The following is a 25,941-nucleotide window of genomic DNA, read 5'->3' on the forward strand; positions in this document are numbered from 1 at the left end:
TACCACAAAAATACATAAGATCATAAAAGACTACTAAGAACAATTATATACCAGCAAATTGGATAACCTAGAATAAATGGATAAATTCCTAGAAATATACACCTCACCAAGACTGAATCATGAAGAAATAGAAAATATGAACAGACCAATAATAAGTAAGGAGATTGAATCAGTAGTCAAAAACCTTCCAACACAGAAATGTCCAGGATGAGATGGTTTCATTAATGAATTCTATCAAACACTTAGAGACGAATTAAAGCCAATCCTTCTCAAATTATTTCAAAAAAACTGAAGAAGAGGGAACCATCACAAACTCATTTTAAGAGGCCCTAATACCAAAGCCAGATAAGGTCACTACAAGAAAACTATAGACCAATATCCCTGATGGATATAGATACAAAAATTCTCAACAAAATATTAGCAAACTGAATTCAACAATATATTAAAGAGATCATGCACCATGATCAAGTGGGATTTATCCCCAGGATGCAAGGATGATTCAACATATGCAAATCAAAAATGTGACACACCACATTAAATAGAATAAAAGGTAAAAACAATATGATCCTCTCAATAGATGCAGAAAAAGCATTTGACAAAATACAACATCTTTTCATGATAAAAACCCTCAACAAATTAGGTATAGAAGGAACATACTTCAACATAATGAAGGTCATGTACAACAAACCCACAGCTAACATCATACTCAATGGTGAAAGAGTGAAAGCTTTTTCTCTAAGATCACAAACAAGACAGATGCCCACTCTCACCTCTTATTCAACACAGTAGTGAAATTCCTAGTTAGAGCAATTAGACAAGATAAAGAAATAAAAGGTATCCAAATCAGAAAGGAAGAAGTAAAATTGTCATTATTTGATCTTATACATAGGAAACCCTAAAAACTATACAGCACACACATACAAACAGACACAAAAATTGTTAGAAAGAATAAGTAAACTCAACAAAATTGCAGAATACAAAATCAACACACAAAAATCAGTTGCATTTATACATTCTAACAATGAACAATCAAAAATGGAAATTTGGAGAACAATCCCATTTACAATAGCATCAAACAGAAAAAAAAAATACTTGGGAATAAATTCAACCAAGGAGGTAAAAGACTTCTACACTGAAAACCACAAAACATTGATGAAAGAAATTAAAGAAAATACCATAAAGGGAAAGACATCCTGTGTTCATGAATTGGAAGACAATATTGTTACAATGTCCATACTACCTCCAAAGAGTCTACATATTCAAAGCAATCCCTATTAAAATCTCATTTTTTACAGAAGTAGGAAAAAAATCCTAAAATTCATCTGGAACCACAAAACACCCTGCATAGCCAAAACAACTCTATGAAAGAAAACAAAGTTGAAGGCATCACATCTCCTGATTTTTAAACCTATTGCAAAACTACAATGATCAAAAGAGTATGGTACTGCCATAAAGACAGACATATAAAACAATGATACAGAATAGAGAACCCAGAAATAAACCCACACATATAAGGTCAACTAATCTTTGACAGAAGTACCAAGAACACACAATGGGAAAGAATAGTCTCTTCAACAGATGGTGTTGGGGAAACTGGCTATCCACATGCAAAAGAACGAAATTGTATGCTTATGTTACACCATACACAAAAATCATTTCAAAATATATTAAACACTTAAACATAAAATCTTAAACTGTAAAATTCTTAAAAGAAAATTTAAGGGAAAATCTTTATGACATTGGTCATGGCAAAGATTTATTGGATATGATGCCAAAAGCACAGGCAACAGAATCAAAAATAGACAAGTAGGATTACATCAAACTAAAAAGCTTCTGCCCAGCAAAGGAAATGATCAACAGAGTGAAAAGGCAAACTATGGAAAGGGAGAAAAATATTGACAAACCATATATATGATAAGAGATTAATATCCAAAATATATAAGGTAATACTACAACTCAATGACAAAACAAAACCAACAACAACAACAAAACCAAATAACCCAATTTTAAAATGGGCCAAGGATTTGAATAGACTTTCTCCAAAGAAGCCAACAGGTATGTGAAAGATGCTGAACATCACTAATCAGGGAAATGCCAATCAAAACCACAATGAGATATCACTTCACACCTGTTAGGATGGCCGGTATCAATCAGTCAATCAATCAATAGTCAACAAGTGTTGGCAAGGTTGTGGAGAAACTGGAATGTTTGCACACAGTTGGTGGGAATGTGAAATGTGCAGTTGTTATGGAAAACAGTATGGAAGTTCCTCAAAAATTTAAAAATAAAACTACCATATGATCCAGCTGACCCACTTCTGGGTATTTATCCAAAAGAATTGAAATCAGGATCTTGAAGACATATTTGCACTCCCACATTTATTGCAACACTCTTCACAATAGCCAAGGTATGGAAACCACCTAAATGTCTATTGTCCAATGAATGGATAAAGAAAATGTGGTATATAGAGACAATGGAATATCATTCAGCATTAAAAAAGGAAGGAAATCCCACTATATGTGACAAAATGGATGAGCTTTGAGGACATTATGCTAAGTCACAGAAGGGTAAATACTGCATGATTCCACTTACATGAGGTACCTAAAATAGCCAAACTCACAGAAGCAAAAAGGAGAATGGTGATTGCCAGGGGCAGGGAGGAGGAGGAGGAATGGGGAGTTAAAGTACAACAGGTAAAAAGTTTTGGTTAAAAGGAAAAAGTTCTAGAGATCTGCTGTACAACATTGTGTTTATAATTAACAATACTGTACTGTACACTTAAAAATTTGTTAAGAGTGCAGATCTTACGTTAAGTATTTTGAGCATCATTTTTTTTAAAAGTAATTTCCAACAAGCCAAACTGTAGGGCTAATTTGGCTAATAGCACCTGACCACCGGGATCATGACCCCCATGTATATCATGATCCTTTGGGCCCAGGACAAGGGACCATCATAGTAAGTGCTCAAAAGTAGATACTGAAAAAATGAAAACAAAATTAGGTCCATACTTTTGTGGATGTATTTCCACAATAAGTTTTTAATTCCCAAAGGAGAGAGTGATAACTTATTAATACGACTTCTCAAATTTTGTTCTCTGAGAAAATCTGATGTAGGTTTGGCTTAAAAATGAAAATATATCCATTACTTATAACAAAAGAGAATTAAAAGTAGCTCTATTATGAGAAAGGAGGCAATTTCCAAAAGATTGACACGATTCTTCTGTAAATAGCACATTTCTCACTAGAGGGAGCTCAGAACCCACTGATCAATGGCTAGAGAAGCAGAATAAAACGTCACTTCACTAGGGGATAAACGATTTCCAAAAGCTGGGAATATTTCATATACCAATTTTCTTTCAATTATTAACCTCTGCAATTTTAAATTATATAAAAGATGAATAATGCAAAGTTTCCTAATAACCAGTTGATTAATTTAATAAGCTAGTATTGTAAATAAGTATAGTGGGGGCAAATAAGATATATGGCATTATTCATGCCCTCTTGGGGGAAGAAACTCCTCGTATTCATGAGAAAGAGCAAATAATATAAAGTAATGATGATTATGGGTACCTAAAAAGGTTTCTTGCTCTCTTGTTGCTCTTTACCTGTTTCTAAAGGTAATTTTGTGGGGCTGTCCTTCTTATCTCTGTGCTTCTTTTTAAATAACATCCCCATATTTCAAATACATTTTTTTTTCTTATGGACCAACGTATTTAACCAGGTTCGACTGAAGCCGTGATGCTTGGAAGCAATCATTTGATTTTTGCTTATTTGTGCACCTATCATTTATGTTCAGATTTTACTGTGTAGATTTTACTGTTTAGCTTTCAGAGACAATCTCAAACACACACACACCTGCGGGTTTTTTGCTTGTTTTTTATCTGTTTTAATTCTTGGTTGGAGAGAGAACTTCACTCCAGAAAGTAGAAGAGCAGATCCAGTCCCAGTCCAGGATGTGGGCATAACGCCTGATTCCCAGATAGGGCTTGCACAGGGAGAGCCTGTGAGTGCAGCTTTCCATGGAACTCACCTCCGGAAGTCAGCGAGATTCTCTGAGACCATGTGCACAAGCTGGGCTTGCAAAGTAAAGACAACGCTCTACATGCCCAGACCTCAGCCCTGGGCACCGAACTCGGTCGAACAGATCGAAGGAAGCAAAGCACGCATGCGCATGGCGAAGCTGGAGTCGAAGACGCGCGGGTCGGGCGCACGCATGCGGCAGAAAGGCGGGAGGCGGGAGCGCGCGCCTGGGTGGCTGCTGTAGCCCTGGGTTAGCCAGAGCAGGAAGTGAACGTGCTATGGCTCACAGGCCGAAAAGGACTTTCCGGCAGCGCCGAGCGGACTCTAGTGACAGCGACAGCACCCAGGAGCCATTTGCTGAACCCGGGGCGCCGCGGGAGCATGCAGACCTGGGCCCTGCGGAGGAAGGGCTGCCGTCTGGAGGAGGCCGCGCAGAAGCGGCGGAACTACCACGCCGGGCCTGGGGTCGGGGCCGCGGCCGGGTCTGGGCCAGTTCCCGGCACGCCGCGAGAGCGGCTCCGCGCTTGGACGGAGGCTCGGACGTCCCAGGTGACGCGGGGCAGCAGGGTGGGTGCCCGGGTCGGGGTGTGGGGAGGATGGGGAAAGAGCCCGCGTGGTTCTCTAAAGGTTTCTACAACCCTTTGCCAACCACGAACAACGATGAATCGCGGAGATACCTGCCTGCGAACACTGGCCTGCTGCCTGCATCTCCGTATTGGGCCCCTTGGGGGAGTAGAAATAATAATACTGCAAGGTTTGGGCTTGTCCGTGTTTGCACTGTCAGATAAACCCTCACCAATTATATATAGCTTTAGTGCTGCACTTTATGCTTATGAAGAACCTAAATCATCACAGAAGAGTTTAAAAATTCCTGATACTCCTAGGTAGGTGAAGGTACTTTCTGTCCCCAATTCTTTTCCTCGAAAACAAGCAAAACGATACACTAGAAAAATTTAGATGACAGGCTTTGGGACATTTTCTTTTGCGTTCTGTTTTTTAATCGGTTGTTTAAAGAAAAGATAAAAATAGCAATATATGCCACTAACAACAGATTGGTGACCCTGTAGAGTACCAATAATGGTGTTAAATACAATGTAGTAATTTTGAAGTACCTTTGCGTTCTTAAAAATAGAATTCAAGCAGCATAAACTTGTTTACATAAGATGTGTTCTAGTTTGAATTGGAGTTTAATAATAATATAGTTAAAAATAAAACTATATAGTTAGGAAAAGTTAGAAATAAAAACACAGGAACAAGGACTTGGAAGGAACTTGTATAAGTACGGTCTTGAAGTTTAAATACATTAACTTCTGACTCAGACACACATAAAAATATTTGAGATTATGTTTCATTCTAAAAGAAACTTCTAAAAAAATTCAATAGTGAAGCTCGTAGTAAAGGCCCTAAAAGCAACCAGCTTCTCCAGATAAGTGACACTTTTTACCTACTTCTGTCTGCAAACCATGTTTCTCCAGGATGCCTAACACTCAAGTTTAATGAACTGAGGTAATCCCTGGCCTGTTGACATGAGTAGAATCTCCAATTTGTCACCTGTGGATGATGCCACCAATAGAATGATGATTCGGCATTTCTGGCTTGTCACAGGATGAAATAACCATGTAGAAAACAAGCCTATGTTGCTAATCATATGTTACATAATTTATTGTTATTTCCAAGACAGTATACATGGTATAATTTCAATAAATAAAAAAGTATCTGTAAAAAAAAATTATATAGTTTTTGGTTAGTCTTGAGGTAAAAAAATTTTCTCCCCACTATTTTTAGTCCAAGTGATTTTGGTGATTTCTTAGTCATTGTTATAATCACCTGTTTATCTGAAGTTCTGATGACTTTTAAAATATTTTTTGCTTTATGTAAGAGTCATCTGGTTAAACTTTAATGGGGGGGGGGCCAGGAGTTGCCTCTTCTCTTGCCTTCTAAAACAGTGAAACAGTGGTTCTCAAACTTTTTGGTTTTAAGAGTACCCTTTTGGTCTTAAAGGTATACCCTTTATACTCTTAAGAATAATTAAGGATCCTAAAGAGCTTTTGTTTCTGTGGATTATATTTATAATATTTACCATCTTAGGAATTAAGATAAATTTTTATTAATTCTTTTTTTAAATTAACTCATGTAGGGATAAGAAACATTTTTATGAAAAATAACTGTTTTCTGAAAAATAGTAAGAGTGACGTTTTCAACTTGCAAATCTCTTTAATGTCTGGCTTAATGGAAGACAGCTGAATTCTCACAGATATTTCTGCATTCAGTCTATTGAAATATGTTGTTTTGTTTGAATGTGTGAAGAAAACCACAGATAGATGATTAGGAGTACTTAAGAGCCTTTTTAGTTCATTGAAGGTGTTCTGCTTTAATATTACAACGAAGCTCAAAAAGTAATAAGTTCTTAAAGGTTAGTTTGCAATGTGTGTCGACTGAAGAAAATGCACAACGTGAAAGTTTGTGAGTTAAGTTTTATTTGGGGCAAAATGAGAACTATAGCCCAGGAGACAGCGTTTCAGGTAGCTTTGAGAAACTGCTCCACAGAGGCAGGGGAGAGGTCAGTGTTACATATGATATTAGTGAAGAGGGGTTTGTGGGGTCAAACACACATTTTGGCAGAGGCTTGCTGCTAGTCATGAGGAGTAGATGTCACCATTAATGATTTTAGTGCTTTTCAAGATATGAGGAGATGTAAGGATTGGGCTCATAAAATCTTCTGAAAATATCTGTCTGAAGGCCTGTTCTGCCAGTTTTTCCCAAAGCACAGAGTACCTCATTCCTCATCTCTGTCCTGAACTCCTTTCAGGGTGTGTTGAAAATCAGCAGCTACAGCAGTTTGTGACTTAATCCTTGTAGATGCAGAAGACAAGTGCCAATTTTTAGTTGGCACGAGAACGCTGAAACCATATCAGTCAATTTTTTTGTACTCCACTAGATTAAAATCTGTCAGTGTGTTTTGCACTTTGAATGGCTCTTTTACCCATGCATGATTGGTAACATCATGCATTGACTCTTTGGAAAGTAGTGGTTCACCGAGTTGCAGTTCTTGCAAGTGTTGGTACAATTTATCACAATGTCAAAAAAAACCTCTCTTAATGCTACTACTAACATCATCAGTCTTTAAGTATTGGAAAGCTATCAAGTTCACAGTAGAGGGTATGTTTTCCCAAAATTATAGACTTGACTTGAAATCTCTAATTCTTGAAGTGATAGGCACAACTTTGGTCGTTTTTAAGAAAATGTTTGTCAGATACCCGTGTCTGAATAACTAGAGTTTGTCTGTCATTCTTTCAAGTAGAAAGGTTTTCCTCCTCGAAGACAGTGGTTAAGTTCAACTTGCAGCTCATCACACAAGTGCTTTTCCTTGAGGCAACCATTGCATTTCAGTATGTGCCAGAAGTGCTTTATGCATGCTTCCATTTTGATCCACAGAATATTAAAAAGATATGTACTCAGGGCCAAAATTTAATAAAATTAAATTTTTATTGCTTCATTAAGGACAATAAGTGAAACTGACTATTTTTCTTGCTAGTACAAGGTGGCAAAGAATACAGTGGATGCTTCTGCACATTGGTATCACTGTTATGATTCATACTAAAAGATTAGCAGTTTTACCCACCAACGGAGTAAAAAGGGCAAGTAACATGTTAATGTTGTGATGAAAGTAGTTTGGCTTTTCCCTCAGACCGGCTGAAAGGGTCTGAGGGACCTCCAAGGGTTGATGGATCATACTCTGAGAACCACTGCTCTGGTGTAACTTTACTTCACTTTAAGAAGATGTAGGAGTTGTCATAAATAGCAGTAGCTAAGAAAAATGTAAGCTACAGCTATATTCCTTGTCTTTTACACTTGATCTTAGCCAAAAGGCCAAGAAGCAATATATTACTTTGTCTTTTAATTCTTAATTTTACTCCAGCTTTTTTGAAATTTATATAGGTTTTCTAATTAAGGAACGTTCTTAGTATAAGACTACTTATTTATGTAATCTTAAATCTTAAGGTTATTCACAACTATTACAAAATATTTGTGAACTAGCAAGTCCTTTTTTGTCAATAATACCATAAATTCCTTTACACTTTGCTCATTGGATTCTCACAATACCTCTGTGGGTGTTCTCTCTTAATGCTGTTTTTGTTTAATAGATTAATTGACTGTGTCCTTTCCAGAATCACACAATGGAAATAGATCCATGATTTGGTTTGAGGCTACAGTACTCATTATAGTACTTCTTACCACCCGCCATTGAAATGTAACTTAGTATTTATATTACAAGAGCCTAAATTCCAGAGTTGGATGAAATTAGATTGAAAGCCCAGCTTCTCCATTTTGTAACTTTGTGACATTGGACATGTTATTTAGCCTTTCCAATCCTTAGTGTTCTCATCAGTAATAGCATTTACTTTATAGAGTTGTGAATGTTAAATGAAATAAATCTTGTAAAACAGACTTCAGTATGTCTAGCACATAGGAAATGTACGTTAAGTATTCTTTTCTTTTTCTACTTATTCACTATCACTATTTTTCTTTTTTCATTTAAATATTCTTTCACTTTTTGTCATTTTCTTTTTTCTCTTATGTTCCCTTTCCTCTTTTTGTTTCATTCTTTAATGAAGGGACTATTTTACTAGTTAAGTAGATAACACAAATAGGATACATCCTTGTACATTTATTAGACCATCCATTGATTTCAGAAAGAATGGAAGTTAGAGAAAGATCTGCATATCTACTTTAAATATGTGGAGTAAAATTAAAACACCATATTTTACATATGCCATGTATTTTTCATAATTTCAATTATTGATTGCAACATCTTGACTCTTTCTTGTTATATTCAAAAAACATCCTGTTAGAATCCAGAGCGGTTGATCTTTCAACAGACGAAGAGGATGGAACACATCATTCTTCAGAAAGTAAAGATGATCAGAGTTCATCTTCCAATAGCTCTAGCTCGCTGGAAGAAGAGTTTACATCACTAGGTTGGTAACTTCTGAATTTTGTTTAACAACTTTATTTCTAATATTAGTATTTTTCTATAGCAGTGATTTTTTTAAGTTTAATTTTCTTTTTTTATACTGCAGGTTCTTATTAGTTATCTGTTTTATACATATTAGTGTATATATGTCAATCCCAATCTCCCAATTCATCCCACCCCCCACCACCCCACTTTCCCCCCTTGGTGTCCTTGCGTTTGATCTCTACATCTGTGTCACTGTTTTCCTTGCAAACTGGTTCATCTGTACCATTTTTCTAGATTCCACATATATGCGTTAATATACAATATTTGTTTTTCTCTTTCTGACTTACGTCGCTCTGTATGACAGTCTCTAGGTCCATCCACATCTCTACAAATGACCCAGTTTCGTTCCTTTTTATGGCTAATATTCCATTGTATATTGTACCACATCTTCTTTATCCAATCGTCTGTCGATGGACATTTAGGTTGCTTCCATGACCTGGCTATTGTACATAGTGCTGCAGTGAACACTGGGGTGCATGTGTCTTTTTGAATTATGGTTTTCTCTGGGTATATGCCCAGTAGTGGGATTGCTGGGTCATATGGTAATTCTTTATTTAGTTTTTGAAGGAACCTCCATATTGTTCTCCATAGTGGCTGTATCAATTTACATTCCCACCAACAGTACGAGAGTGTTGCCTTTTCTCCACACCCTCTCCAGCATGTGTTGTTTGTAGATTTTCTGATGATGCCCATTGTAACTGGCGTGAGGTGACACCTCATTGTAGTTTTGATTTGCATTTCTCTAATAATTAGTGATGTTGAGCAGCTTTTCATGTGCCACTTGGCCATCTGTATGTCTTCTTTGGAGAAATGTCTATTTACGTCTTCTACCATTTTTTGATTGGGTTCTTTGTTTTTTTTAATATTGAGCTGCATGAACTGTTTATGTATTTTGGAGATTAATCCTTTGTCCGTTGATTTGTCTGCAAATATTTTCTCCCATTCTGAGGGCTGTCTTTTCATCTTGTTTACAGTTTCCTTTGCTGTGCAGAAGCTTTTTTATTTATTTATTTTAATTAATTTATTTATCTATTTATTTTTGGGTGTGTTGGGTCTTCGTTTCTGTGTGAGGGCTTTCTCTCATTGCGGCGAGCGGGGGCCACTCTTCATCGCGGTGCATGGGCCTCTCACTGTCGCGGCCTCTCTTGTTGCGGAGCACAGGCTCCAGACGTGCAGGCTCACGGGCCTAGTTGCTCCACGGCATGTGGGATCTTCCCAGACCAGGGCTCAGACCCGTGTCTCCTGCAATGGCAGGCAGATTGTCAACCGCTGCGCCACCAGGGAAGCCCCTGCAAAAGCTTTTAAGTTTCATTAGGTCCCATTTGTTTATTTTTATTTTTATTTCCATTACTCTAGGAGGTGGATCAAAAAAGATCTTGCCATGATTTATGTCAAAGAGTGTTCTTTCTATGTTTTCCTCTAAGAGTTTCCCGTCTTACATTAGGTCTTTAATCCGTTTTGAGTTTATTTTTGTGTGTGGTGTTAGGGAGTGTTCTAATTTCATTCTTCTACATGTAGCTGTCCAGTTTTCCCAGCACCGCTCATTAAAGAGACTGTCTTTTCTCCATTGCATGTCCTTGCCTCCTTTGTCATAGATTAGTTGACCGTAGGTGCGTAGGTTTATCTCTGGGCTTTCTATCCTGTTCCATTATTCTGTATTTCTGTTTTTGTGCCAGAAACATATTGTTTTGATTACTGTAGCTTTGTAGTATAGTCTGAAGTCAGGGAGTCTGATTCCTCCAGCTCCGTTTTTTTCCCTCAAGATTGCTTTGGCTATTCGGGGTCTTTTGTGTCTCCATACAAATTTTCAGATTTTTTGTTCTAGTTCTATAAAAAATGCTATTGGTAATTTGATAGGGATTGCATTGAATCTGTAGATTGCTTTGGGTAGTATAGTCATTTTTCACAATATTGGTTCTTCCAATCCAAAAACATGGTATATCTCTCCATCTGTTTGTGTTATCTTCGATTTCTTTCATCAGTGTCTTATAGTTTTCTGAGTACAGGCCTTTTACCTCCCTAGGTAGGTTTATTACTAGGTATTCTATTCTTTTTGTTGCAATGGTGAATGGGATTATTTCCTTAATTTCCCTTTCTGATCTTTTGTTGTTAGTTTATAAAAATGCAAGCGATTTCTCTGCATTCATTTTGTATCCTGCAACTTTGCCAAATTCATTGATTAGCTCCAGTAGTTTTCTGGTGGCATCTTTAGGATTCTCTATGTATAGTATCATGTCATCTGCAAACAGTGACAGTTTTACTACTTCTTTTCCAATTTGGATTCCTTTTATTTCTTTTTCTTTTCTGATTGCCATGACTAGGATTTCCAAAACTATGTTGAATAATAGTGGTGAGAGTGGACATCCTTGTCTCGTTCCTGATCTTAGAGGAAATGCTTTCAGTTTTTCACCATTGAGAATGATGATTGCTGTGGGTTTGTCATATATGGCCTTTATTATGTTGAGGTAGGTTCCCTCTATGCCCACTTTCTGGAGAGTTTTTTATCATAAATGGGTGTTGAATTTTGTCAGAAGCTTTTTCTGCAGCTATTAAGATGATCATATGGTTTTTATTCTTCAGTTTGTTAATGTGGTGTATCACATTGGTTGATTTGCATATATTGAAGAATCCTTGCATCCCTGGGATAAATCCCACTTGGTCATGGTGTATGATCCTTTTAATGTGTCGTTGGATTCTGTTTGCTAGTATTTTGTTGAGGAGATTTGCCTCTGTATTCATCAGTGATATTGGTATGTAATTTTCTTTTTTTGTAGTATCTTTGTCTGGTTTTCGTATCAGGGTGATTGTAGCCTCGTAGAATGAGTTTGGGAGTATTCCTTCCTCTACAATTTTTTGGAAGAGTTTGAGAAGGATGGGTGTTACCTCTTCTCTAAATGTTTGCTAGAATTCACCTGTGAAGCCATCTGGTCCTGGACTTTTGTTTGTTGGAAGATTTTTAGTCACAGTTTCCATTTCATTACTTGTGATTGGTGTGTTCATATTTTCTATTTCTTCCTGGTTCAGTCTTGGAAGGTTATACCTTTCTAAGAATTTGTCCATTTCTTTCAGGTTGTCCATTTTATTGGCATGCTTTGTATTTCTGTGGTGTCCATTGTAGCTTCTCCTTTTTCATTTCTAATTTTATTGATTTGAGTCCTCTCCCTCTTTTTCTTGATGAGTCTAGCTAAAGGTTTATCAATTTTATCTTCTCAAAGAACCACCTTTTAGTTTTATTGATCTTTGCTATTGTTTTTTTTTGTTTCTATTTCATTTATTTCTGCTCTGATCTTTATGATTTCTTTCATTCTACTAACTTTGGGTTTTGTTTGTTCTTCTTTCTCTAGTTCTTTTAAGTGTAAAGTTAGATTGTTTGGAATTTTTTTTGTTTCTTGAGGTAGGATTTTATTGCTATAAACTTCCCACCTAGAACTGCTTTTGCTGTATTCCAGAGGTTTTGGATCGTCATGTTTTCATTGTCATTTTTCTCTAGGTATTTTTGATTTCCTCTTTGATTCCTTCAGTGATCCCTTGGTTATTTAATAACATATTGTTTAGCGTCCATGTGTTTGTGTTTTTTACGTTTTTTTTCCTGTAATTTATTTGTTATCTCATAGCGTTGTGGTCAGAAAAGATTCTTGATATGATTTCCGTTTTCTTAAATTTACCAAGGCTTGATTTGTGACCGAAGATGTGATCTATCCTGGAGAATGTTCCGTGCGCACTTGAGAAGAAAGTGTAATCTGCTGTTTTTGAATGGAATGTCCTATAAATATCAATTAAATCTATCTAGTCTATTGTGTCATTTAAAGCTTGTGTTTCCTCATTAATTTTCTGTCTGGATGATCTGTCCATTGGTATACATGAGGTGTTAAAGTCCCCCACGATTATTGTGTGGCTGTCGATTTCCTCTTTTATAGCTGTTAGCTTTTGCATTATGTATTGAGGTGCTCCCATGTTGGGTGTATATATGTTTATAATTGTTATGTCTTCTTCTTGGATTGATCCCTTGATCATTATGTAGTGTCCTTCCTTGTGGCTCGTAACATTCTTTATTTTAAAGTCTATTTTATTTGAAATGAGTATTGCTACTGCAGCTTCTTTTGATTTCCATTCACATGGAATATCTTTTTCCATCCCTTCACTTTCAGTGTGTATGTGTCCCGAGGACTGAAGTAGGTCTCTTGTGGACATCATATATTTGGATCTTGTTTTTGTATCCATACAGCAAGCCTGTGTCTTTTGGTAGGAGCATTTAATCCATTCACATTTAAGGTAATTATCGATATGTATGTTACTATTACCATTTTCTTACTGGTTTTGAGTTTGTTTTCATAGGTCCTTTTCTTCTCTTGTGTTTCACACTTAGAGAAGTTCCTTTAGCATTTGTTGTAGAGCTGGTTTGGTGGTGCTGAATTCTCTTAGCTTTTGCTTGTCAGTAAAGCTTTTGATTTCTTCTTTGAATCTGAATGAGATCTTTGCAGGTAGAGTAGTCTTGGTTGTAGGTTCTTCCCTTTCATCACTTTAAATATATCGTGTCCCTCCCTTCTGGCTTGTACAGTTTCTGCTGAGAAATCAGCTGTTAACCTTACGGGAGCTTCCTTGTATGTTGTCATTTTTGCCTTGTTGCTTTTAATAATTTTTCTTTGTCTTAATTTTTTTCAATTTGATTACTATGCATCTTGGCGTGTTTCTCCTTGGGTTTATCCTGCCTGGGACTCTCTGCACTTCCTGGACTTGGGTGGCTATTTCCTTTCCCATGTTAGGGAAGTTTTCGACTATAATCTCTTCAGATATTTTCTCAGGTTCTTTCTCTCTCTCTTCTCCTTCTGGGACCCATATGAGGTGAATGTTGGTGAGTTTAATGTTGTCCCAGAGGTCTCTTAGGTTGTCTTCATTTCTTTTCATTCTTTTTTCTTTAGTCTGTTCCACAGCAGTGAATTCCACCATTCTGTCTTCCAGGTCACTTATCCGTTCTTCTGCCTCAGTTATTCTGCTATTGATTCCTTCTAGTGTAGTTTTCATTTCAGTTATTGTATTGTTCATGTCTGTTTTTTCTTTAATTATTCAAGGTGTTTGTTCTTTTAGTTCTTCTAGGTCTTTGTTAAATATTTTTTGCATTTTCTTGATCTTTGTCTCCATTCTTTTTCCGAGGCCCTGGATCATCTTCACTATCATTATTCTGAATTCTTTTTCTGGAAGGTTGCCTATCTCCACTTCATTTAGTTGTTTTTCTGGGGTTTTATCTTGATCCTTCATCTGGTACATAGTCCTCTTCCTTTTCCTTTTGTCTCTCTGTGAATGTGGTTTTCGTTGCACAGGCTGCAGGATTGTAGTTCTTTTTCCTTCTGCTGTCTGTCCTCTGGTGGATGAGGCTATCTAAGAGGCTTGTGCAAGCTTCCTGATGGGAAGGACTGGTGGTGGGCAGAGCTCAGTAAAACTTTAATCCGCTTGTCTGCTTATGGGTGGGGCTGAGTTCCCTCCCTGTTAGTTGTTTGACCTGAGGTGACCCAGCACTGGAGGCTACAGTCTCTTTGGTGGGGCTAATGGCAGACTACGGAAGGGCTCATGCCAAGGAGTACTTCCCAGAACTTCTGCTGCCAGTGTCCTTGTCCCCGCGGTGAGTCACAGCCACCCCCTACCTCTGCAGGAGACCCTCCAACACTAGTAGGTAGGTCTGGTTCAGTCCCCTATGGGGTCACTGCTCCTTCCCCCTGGGTCCTGATGTGCACGCTAGTTTGTGTGTGCCCTCCAAGAGTGGGGTCTCTGTTTCCCCCAGTCCTGTCAAAGTCCTGCAGTCAAATCCCGCTAGCCTTCAAAGTCTGATTCCCTGGGAATTCCTCCTCCTGTTGCCGGACCTCCAGGTTGAGAAGTCTGACGTGGGGCTCAGAACCTTCACTCCAGTGGGTGGACTTCTGTGGTATAATTGTTCTCCAGTTTGTGAGTCACCCACCCAGTGGTTATGGGATTTGATTTTATTGTGATTGTGCCCCACTCCCGTCTCATTGTGGCTTCTCCTTTGTCTTTTGATGTGGTTTATCTTTTTTGGTGAGTTCCAGTGTCTTCCTGTCAATGATTGTTCAGCAGTTAGTTGTGATTCTGGTGCTCTCATAAGAGGGAGTGAGCGCACGTCCTTGTACTCCACCATCTTGAACCAATCTCCTATACCAGTGATTCTTACTATTAATAAACTCTAGCGAAGTGTGGGGCAAATAAGTCATTACCAATGATTGTCAAGGGACCAAAATTGGCTGCTCGGTTCCATTACATAACATGCCCACGGTCAGATGGCTTATAAGAGGCAGAGCTAGGATTCCAACCCAGGGAATCTGCTCCAGAGCCTAGGTTCTTAACCACTGTGCTATACTGGGTGATTCATGGCAGTATCTAAAAATGGTAAGAATTTGTCTGTGAGGATGTTTCAGGTATAGGATGTAGCATATATAAAACCCTAGGGAAGATAACATAGCATGTGCAGAGAACTAAAATGTAGTTGTTGGACTGAAAATACTTGGTTTAAGTTTAATAAAGAAGAACAAAAAGAAGAGGGACTGACTGGAGTCAGATAATACAGGGTTTTAAGGGAACTACTGAAAATTTTATGCAAATAGATGACATGACCATTTTTGTGTTTTAGAAAGATAAATCCAGTTCTGGGGTTGGCAGATTACCACCTGTGGACCAAATGTGGGCCATTGTCTGCTTTTGTGAATGAAATTTTATTAAAGCCATGCTCATTCAATTATGTATTGTCTTTGGCTGCTTTTGCACTACAATGGCAGAGCTGAGAAGTTGTAACAGAGACTTTATGGCCCAAAAAGCCAGAAATATTTATTGGCCTTCTACTCTAGCTCAAGGGTTCTTAACTTGTCTTGTGCTGTGGACTCTTTTCAGTCTCATGAAGCCTAAGACCCCTTCTGAGGAAAACAAAGTAAAATGTATAGCTTTATAAAGGAAACATTAATTTGAAGTATAATTGTTAAAATATTTTTTTAAAGATTTGTAGTATAGTAGTAAGTGCTTTATTAACATGTGAAGTAACAGGACCCAGAAGCTCTTCTAATTTTTTTTCTTAAACAAGTTCACTAAACTACAGAAGTAATTAGTGATGAAGCCAGTATTAAGAATTGAAGCCTAGTAGACAAGTGAAGCTTTGTCTAGACTCTAGGTACAGTGCTGTCCAATAAAACTTTCTGTGAAGGTTCTGTATCTTCACAGTCCAGTACATTAGCCACTAGCCACATGTATCTATAGAGTTCTTGAAATGTGGCTAGTGTGACTAAGGAACTGGACTTTTAATTTACTTAAATTTAAATAGTCACATATGGCTGGTGGTTACAGTACTGAACAGTGGTGCTGTAGAAGATGGCAGATTAGACAGTGTAAGGCAGTAATTGTAAAGTGTAGGTAGCATTGGGAACCTAAGGAGAAAATGCAGTGTTTGGAAATATGTAGGATAGTTTTAAATTATCATAGTGCCTGAGGTGTTGCTGGCATGTAGTGCCCTGAGGGCAAGAGATGATACAGATAAAGAATGTGGGACAGTTTACCAAGGTGAAGAATTGTCCCTCCTTTGATGCCCCTTTGAGAAACACTGATTGAAAGATGAAAACTTGTCCTGTAAGGAACACTTTGTGGTTTTTTTTTTTTTTTCTTTTTTTCTGGAGAGGAAAAGAGTAAGAAGGAATGAGATAAGTTTAAGGACTGGTATGTAGAGATGGAGTGCATTTATTTTTTTCTTCAGATGATAGAACTATTAGAATGATCCAGTACTGGAATATTGGCCTTGAGATGTGCACTGTTGCAGAGACTGCTTATCAATTGGGCATGATATTAACCTTTATTCTTTTTTTTTTTTAAATTGAAGTATAGTTGATTTACAATATTGTATTAGTTTCAGGTGTACAGCAAACTGATTCAGTTATATATATACTTTCCAGATTATTTTCCATTATGGGTTATTATAAGATATTGAATATAGTTCCCTGTGCTGTACAGTAGGTCCTTGTTGTTTATCTCTTTTATGTATAGTAGTTTGTATCTATTAATCCCATACTCCTAATTTATCCCTCCCCCACACCCTTTCCCCTCTGGTAAACATAAGTTTTTTCCTATGTCTGTGAGTCTGTTTTTGTTCTGTTCTTGCCTCCTTTGTCATAGATTAATTGACAGTAGTTGTGTGTATTTATTTCTAGGCTCTCTATTGTTTTCCATTGATCTATATATCTTCTTTTGTGCTAATACCATGCTGTTTTGATTACTGTAGCTCTGTAGGACTGTCTGAAGTCCAGGAGAGTTATGCTTCCAGCTTTCTTCTTTCTCCTCAGGATTGCTTTGGCAATTCTGGGTATTTTGTGGTTCCTTATACATTTTAGGATTATTTGTTCTAGTTCTGTGAAAAATATCATGGGCAGTTTGATAGGGATTGCATTAAATCTGTAGATTGCCTTGTATGGCCATTTTAACAATATTAATTCTTCCAATCCAAGAGCAGGTGATATCTTTCCATTTCTTTGAATCATCATCAATTTCCTGTATCACTGTTTTATGTATAGTTCTTAGCATATAGGTCTTTCACCTCCTTAGTTAGGTTTCTTCCTAGGATTTTTTTTTTTTTTTTTGGAATTTTTTTTTTGATGTGATTTTAAATGGGTTTGTTTTTTTACTTTCTCTTTCTGATATTTCATTGTTAAAGAAATGCAACAGATTTCTGTATATTAATCTTGTATCCTAACTATCTTGCTGAATTTATTTATTCTAATAGTTTTTATGTGGAATCTTTATGGTTTTCTGTATAGAGTATCATGTCATCTATGTATAATGACAGTTTTATCTCTTATGTTCCAGTTTGGATACATTTTATTTCTTGTCTGATTGCTGTGTCTAGGGCTGCCAAAACTATGTTGAATAGAAGTGGTAAGATATTTGTCTTTCTCTGTGTGACTGACTTCATTTAGTATGATAATCTCCAGGTCCATCCATGTTGCTGCAAATGGCATTATTTCATTCTTTTCGATAAATATCACAAATATCATATGATATCACTTATATGCGGAATCTAAAAAAAATGATACAAATGAACTTATTTACAAAACAGAGTCACAGACTTAGAGAATGAACTTATGGTTACCAGGGGGGAAGGGTGGGAGGGAGGGATAGATTGGGAGTTTGGGATTGACATGTACACACTGCTATATTTAAAATAGATAACCAACAAAGACCTACTGAGTAGCACAGGGAACTCTGCTCAATGCTCTGTAATAACCTAAATAGGAAAAAATTTTGAAAAAGAATAGATACATGTATATGTATAACTGAATTATTTTGATGTATACCTGAAATTAACACAACATTGTTAATCAACTATACTCCAGTATAAAATAATAAATAAATAAATAAGAGACACAATTCTTATTTGCATTCCTTGTAGAAAAATCAAGTACACATAGCACCGTTGCCTAGAATCATTACATTTCTTTAAAATGTAAGCAGAATTAAATCTTTCATGATTATTTTATGAGATGGTAATATATTTTTCTCCTTTGACCCATGTACTTGGTAATGTATTGGAATAAATTCTGGAATGTATACTGACTAAGAAAAAAAAAGTGGTAAGAGTGGCATCCTTGTTCAGAATTTAGTGGGAAGGCATTCAGCTTTTCACCATTGAGTATTATATAGGCTGTGGGTTTGTCATAAATAGCTTTTATTATGGTGAGATATGTTCCCTCTATACCCACTTTGGTGAGAGTTTTTATAATGAATGGATGTTGAAGTTTGTCAGATGCTTTTTTATGCATCTATTGAGACAGTCATGTGATTCTGGGCTTTCCTTTTGTCGATGTGGTGTATCACATTGATTGATTTGTGTATGTTGAACCATCCTTGTGACCCTGGGATGAATCCAGCCTGATCATGATATATAATCTTTTTTATGTATTCTTGGATTTGATTTACTATTTTGTTGAGGATTTTTGCATTGATATTCATCAAAGATTTTGGCCTATAATTTTCTTTTTTTTTTGTAGTGTCTTTGTCTGGTTTTGGTAGCAGGGTGATGGTGGCTTCATAGAGTGAATTTGGGAGTGTTCCCTCATCTTCAGTCTTTTGGAAGAGTTTGAGAAGGATAAGGATAAGTTCCTCATTGTATGTTTGGTAGAATTCCCCTGTGAAGCCGTCAGGCCCTGGGCTTTTGTTTGTAGGGAGTTTTTTTTATTACCAGTTCTATTTCACTTCTAGTGATCAGTCTGTTCAAAGTATCTGTGTCTTCTTGATTCAGTTTTGGCAGACTGTATGTTTCTAGAAACTTGTTCATCTTTCTTGGTTGTCCAATTTGTTGGCATATAATTGTTCATAGTATTCTCTTATGATTTTTTGTATTTCTGTGGTATCAGTGTTATTTCTCCTCTTCCATTTCTTATTTTATTTACTTGGCTCCTCTCTCTTTTCTTCTTGGTGAGCCTGGCTAGAGGTTTGTCGATTTTGTTTATCTTTTCAAAAAACCAGCTCTTGGTTTTATTGATCTTTTCTATTGTTTTTTTGATCTCTATTTTATTTATGTCCTCTCTGATCTTTATTATTTCCTTCCTTCTGCTGACTTTGGGTTTTGTTTGTTCTTTTTCTGATTCTTTTAAGTGGTAGGTTAGGTTGTTTATTTGAGAATTTTCTTGTTTCTTGAGGAAGGATTGTATCACTATCAACTTCCCTCCTAGAACTGCTTTGCTGTATCCCATAGATTTTATATGGTTGTGTTTTCATTGTCATTTGTCTTGAGGTATTTTCTGACTTCTTTTATTTCATTGTTGATGCATTGGTTTTTTATTAGTGTGTTGTTTAGTCTCCATGTGTTTGTTCTTTTCCCATTTTTCTGTCTGTGGTTGATTTCTACTTTCATACCAGTATGGTCAGAAATGCTTAAAATACTTTCTATACTCTTAAAATTTTGAGGCTTGTTTTGTGCCCCAGTATGTGGTTAACCCTACTGAATGTTCCATGTGCACTTGAAAAGAATGTGTATTCTGCTTTTTTTGTCTGTAGTGTCCTGTAGAAGTCAATTAAGTCCAACTGGTCTGTTGTGTCATTTAGGTCCTCTGTTGCCTTATTGATTTGCTCTCTGGAAGGTCTGTCCATTGATGTCAGTGGGGTATTAAAGTCTCCCACTATTACTGTATTCCTGTCAATTTCTCCCTTTGTGCCTGTTAGTATTTGCTTTATATACTTAGGTGCTCCTATATTGGGTACATATATGTTAATGAGTGTAACACCCTCTTCTTGTATTGATCCCTTTATCATTATATAATATCCTTCTTTGTCTTTATGGCCTTTGTTTTAAAGTCTGTTTTGTCTGATATGAGTATTGCTACCACCACTTTCTCATCGTTTCCATTTGCATGGAATATCTTTTTCCATCCCCTCATTTTCTATCTGTGTGTGTCTTCCACCCTGATGTGAGTCTCTGGTAAGCATCATATTATGGGTTCTTGTTTTCTTATGCAACCTGCCCCTCTGTGTCTTTTAATCAGAGCATTTAGTCCATTGACATTGAAAGTAATTATTGATAGGTATGTATTTGTTGCCATCTTAAACCTTGTTTTCCAGTTATTTTTGTAGTTCTTTTCTGTTTCTTCTTTTTGTTTTTCCTTTTGTAGTTTGATGGTTTTCTTTTATATTATGCTTGAGTTCCTTTCTTTTTGGATTTTGTGAATCGATTGTATGTTTTAAATTCGTGGTTACCATGGGGTTCAAGTATGTTGACCCATAACTATACTTGCTTTAAAGTGATAGTCATACAAGTTCAAACACATTGTAAAAAAAAATCTACATCTTTAGAGTCCCCCTCCCTCACATTTTTTTATTTTGATGTCATATTTTACATCTTCATGCTTATTCTTTTGCTGTTCATTGTAGTTATAATTGCTTTTACAAAAATATTTTTAATTATTGTTTTTAAATCTATGTACCAGCTTGTTTAAGTGGTCTTCAGTCCTTTTATATATTGGCTTTCCCATTGTGATTTTCCCTTACCTATAGATTCTTGTTTCTCTTTTATTTAGAGAAGACCTTTCAATATTTCTTCTAGGGTAGGTTTAGTAATACTGAATTCTTTTAGTTTTTGCTTGTCTGAGAAATTCTTTCTCTCTCCTTCTATTCTAAATGATAATCTTGCTGGGTAGAGTATCCTAGGTTGCAGGGTTTTCCCTTTCAGGACTTTGAATATATCATGCCACTCCTTTCTGGCCTGCAGAGTTTCTGCAGAGAAATCAATTGATAGCCTTATGGTGGTTCCCTTGTAATTAACTCTTTGTTTTTCTCTTGCTACCTTTAGAATCCTCTCTTTAACTTTTGCCATTTTAATTATGATGTATCTTGGTGTGGGTCACTTTGTGTTCATCTTGTTTGGGACCCTCTGTGCTTCCTGTGCCTGGATATCTGTTTCTTTCTTCAAGGTTTGGGATGTTTTCAGCCATAATTTCTTCAAATATAATTTCAATCCCCTTTTCTCTCTCTTCTCCTTATGGAACCTCTATTATGCATAGTTTGGCATGCTTTATATTATTGCATAGTTCTTATATGTTATCTTCATATTCTGTTCATTTGTCTTTCTGTCTGTTGTTCTGATTGAGTGATTTCCATTATTCTGTCTTCCAGATCACTTACATGTTCTGTGTTATTTAGTCTGCTATTCATTGCTTCTAGATTGGTTTTTATCTCAGCAGTTGAGTTGTCTAATTTTGATTTGGTTCATCTTCATAGTTTCTAGTTCCTTGTTACAGTGCTCTGCATTTCTATTGATAACCTTTCTTAATTCCTTTAGCATTTTTATTACCTTCTTTTTGAACTCAAGGTCTAGTAGACTGGTGAGGTTTGTTTCAGAAATTATTTGTTCTTTCAGGGGATTTCTCTTGTTCTTTTAATTAAGAGTAGTTCCTCTGCTTTTTCATTTTACTTAACTTTCTCTCTGTGAATTTAGGAGAAACATTTATCTACTGTGGTCTTGAAGGGGTGTTTTTATGTGGGAGCATCCCTGTGTAGACTGTGTGAGTCAAATATTTTTGGTGTGTGGGCTGGTTTTGATGTGGGTGCCAGCCACTTCTTTCCTTAGCATTTGCTGGCCATTAACCCTTTGATAGGGGGTGTGATTGGTGTTGAAGCGCCTAGAACCTGGGCTCTATGGTGGGCAGGACCTCCTCTTTGATCTGAGGCTACCACAGCTCTGTTGAGGGTGGGGACTGCTCCACAACTGTTGGAGTAGAAGCCCTGAAGTTTGTGTTTGATGAAACTTCATTGCCCTTGAGTGCGTGCCCTGCCCCAAAGGAGGCGACTGTTGGTGCAAGTGGGGCCTGTGTGGTCACACTGAACCCATGCACTGCCTAGGCAGGAATCTGCAGTTCCTCTCAGATTCAGTGCAGTGTTGTGTCCCTTTCTCTGTTGTGTTCATTCCAGACCTAGTGGTAGGCTCTTTTGCGGAGTGGGCTGTGGCTGGAGGCTGCGGCGCTGTGACTGCAGGATCAGGGTGGTTGTGCTGCTGCCTGGGCTGCCTCTGTGGTACACCTCTCCCAGGACCTGTCCACCCCAGTTCCAGCTCCAAGCTGAGGTGTGGAGTGGGCAGGGTCTGGAGCACCCCCACCGGCAGATGAACCACTGCATGCTGCTGCCCAGGACCTTTCCACCGAACCTCAATGCCCAGCCACTGTGCATTTCTGTGATACCACCTGGTGTGCTCACTGACAAAGTGTGCCACAGCTGGACCCACCCCTCCCTGTGTACATTGACAGTGGGCTCCATGGTTCAGCCTGGACCACAACCCAGGCCGTCAGGGCTGTCTCCACTGTCTCCACGCAGGTAAATGGACTCCTCTCCCACATCCTGTCTGCCCAAGATTCAGCACTTAACGTGTTTGTGGTCCCACTTGGCGCATGCTTCGGATTGGGAAGTGAGGTGAGGCTTGGGAAGTGCAGCAAGGCATCAGCCACCAGCACTGGTCCCATTCCATCCTGATTGTTAGGAAGCCAGCATGCCTGCACTCCTCACAAGTGTAGTCTAGGCTTCCCCAGCCCCTCTGTCTGTCCCAGCAGATTTCCCAGCTGGCCCAGGGGGCTCCCCAGGCAAGGGTCTGCCCGTGTGGACCTTCTCTCCTTTACAGATCTCTCCCAGGCGCACAGATCCTTTCGCTTTTTTTTTTTTTTTTTTTTTCCTGTCCTACCCAGTTACATGGAGATCCTTCTTGCAGCTTTGATTATGTGGGAGATCTGCCTGTTTCCAGTTGGTTTTCTATGGGAATTATTCCACATGTAGATGTATTTTTGATGTGTTCATGGGGAGAGGTGAGCTCCTACTCTGCCATCTTGATCCCCCTCATAACCTCTACTCTTCAGATAGGATGATGTATGTGAAAATTATTTATGAATTATAAATCTACAAAAACATGATTTTTTTTATTATAAAGCAATATGCTAATATTATTAATTCATCTCATGTCTGACCAACATCTGCTATGTGGGAACCCTTGAGCTAGGTGTTAGATACAGACAGGACAGGATGGAATACTCTTCTCTTCCTTGAACTTGTATTTCTTTATTGTAGTTTGAGAGAGGATTAGCTTTATGTAACACTAGTATTTCGCTAGTGAGTCCATTGCTTGTGATTTATTAATTAAACCCCACCAAATCACTTGCCGGTGAATTGCTTCAAGTATTTCTGTTTCTGTATTCATACACTTGAATATTTGAACCTAAGTGCATCATCTTAACTCTGGTGACCCATTAAAATCCCCTAGAGGGATATAAAAACATACTGCTGCTCAACTCCACCTCAGATCAACTGCATTTAGATCCCGTGTTTTGGATGGGAGCCTAGTTATCAGATTATCAACCTTCCCAGGTGATTCTAATGCATATAGCCAGGGTCAAGAAATGCTGGCATTATCCTGAGTGTTTTGGGAGGATGAAGAGACACCTTACCTGCATCATTTTCCTGGTACTATTCTACAAAAATTTCTAGTCTATAAAAAATAAATCACTTATTTGATATTCCTTGTTTTTAATGAGCGTATGTTGCTTTCTAGGGCTCATCACTTACTGCTTCATAATTAATTCAAGCACTACTTGTTTTCCTTAGTTCTAGTGTCAAGTATATTGATCTATAATTTCTGAAATCTCTCTATCTCTTTCAAAAATCAGAGTATTTGTGTATCTCCTGGCATATGGCATCTTTTCTATTTATTTCTCAAAGGATTTGGACCAATTTGTGGGAAAGGTTAGAAAATTTTACTCAGTGGCTTGGTATCCCTAATTAATATCTTGAAGTGCTTGAAACAATGATTTCTCTTGCTATTTTGTTTACCTTAGTATTTTGCTTAAGAAACCATTTGTTTCCAGAGTGTAAAGATAAATTTCAGCTTAGATCATGCATGAAGAAACTTGTTTTGAGTTAGAAGAGTCTATATTAATGAAGTTTGTACTGAATAAAATGAAGAAAAAATAAAACAAGCCTCTATTAAAAGATGTTGTCCCTTAAATATTTTAAACCTGGTAAATTACCTGATTATTTCTTTTATACTTTTTAACTTATGTTTATTCATGTGAGAATCGCCACAGGACCTTGGAGGCTGATTTGAATGTGTGCTGTGTTTTAGTCTGTTTCTCACTCCCTATGTGCCTGGATGCCCAAAGGCGAGGGGCAGGTCATAGTAGAATGTCCCTGTTACTTTATAAGGCAGACTGCTCTACCACTTATCATTCTACCCTCCATGCTTCAAGAGTAGCTCCATGCTCAGCCCTCTCCACATCCCTACCCTGATAATTTCAGAGCTTCTGTTAATGAGAAATAGCTAGCCCTCAACAAAAAGTCAGCAACAACACCTGATGAAGAAGAGAGATAAAAGATAAATTGGAGTCATTTCAATATTTTCTGATACTTCTAGATTTGTTTCATTTCTTTAATTTATATTTAATCTCTATCAAAATAATTATCTTCTATTGATACAAATTTTGAATGATTATTCATATCAAAATAGTGAAAAAATTAGAAAAACAGTGTTCTTTTCCTTTAACTATGAGGAATATTTCTTTCTGTTGGTATTTTGTTTTCAATGTCCTCCTCTTTGTTTCTTTCAGTAAATATCCCTGATGCAGCTTTTATTCAGGCAGCCTACCGAAAACGTGAATTGGCCAGGGCCCAAGAGGACTATATTTCTTTGGATGTAAAACATGCCTTCACCATCTCTGGTATGAGGAAAAACACTGAATATCCTGAGAGTGAGCCTGATGATCATGAAAATATAATACCATTTACCCCGAAGCTTCAAACACTTAGACAAAAGATGGCTGAAGAAACAGGTACATATTTAATTTATTTATAATAAATGAACATTAAGGCATTTTTCCTTAGAATATAATATTATGATAAAAATATCCATAAAAACATAATGTAGTGTCTCCTGTTCTAAAGGTTATTTATTTTTTTAATACCAATTTACTTACTGACATCATGGCTTCTAAAATACATGTCTGTATCAAAATGTTATCAAAGGGTACATGCAATAATAATGTTTACTGTTATCTGATCTCCACTTGATCTTTCTTGGCAGGTTAAAAAATTTGTAGAGTTGCTTATTTTTGATATTGAAAACTTTCATTGTCACCTTTATAAGATTTTTTTTTAACATGGAAACATTGGTAGGATTTTGGTGTCATGTGTTAAAATCTTCCCTGCTCTAGTAAAAAGTTTTCCTCAACCAATAATCCTTAGGTATCAAATAACTATTTTCACATTTCTCATTTATAAACAATAATGATTTACCAAGTTTTTGTCATTTCAAATAATACTATTTCAGAATGAGACTCTTGGTTCCTATTAACCCAGAAATTATTTTTGCATGTTTAGATTCTCAGGTAGAATTGAGAA

General features: G+C 37.1%; 1 protein-coding gene across 6 annotated transcripts in view; it reads left to right on the forward strand.

Annotated features, from left to right (window-relative positions):
* The first annotated feature begins 4,221 nt into the window (after positions 1-4,221).
* GCFC2 (GC-rich sequence DNA-binding factor 2) overlaps positions 4,222-25,941 on the forward strand; it is a 73,159-nt gene continuing 51,439 nt past the window's right edge. For all 6 annotated transcript variants that reach the window (XR_009009938.1, XM_057558407.1, XM_007174688.2 and 3 more), the window contains exons 1-3: positions 4,222-4,568; positions 8,873-8,998; positions 25,152-25,373. Coding sequence is in view for 5 of the 6 variants with exons in the window: in XM_057558407.1 (XP_057414390.1) it covers positions 4,298-4,568; positions 8,873-8,998; positions 25,152-25,373 (619 nt within the window). In the remaining variant the exon portion in view is untranslated. The remainder of the gene's footprint in view (positions 4,569-8,872; positions 8,999-25,151; positions 25,374-25,941) is intronic.

Source organism: Balaenoptera acutorostrata, chromosome 12 (assembly GCF_949987535.1).
Source record: "Balaenoptera acutorostrata chromosome 12, mBalAcu1.1, whole genome shotgun sequence".
NCBI classification, from domain to species: Eukaryota; Metazoa; Chordata; class Mammalia; order Artiodactyla; family Balaenopteridae; genus Balaenoptera; species Balaenoptera acutorostrata.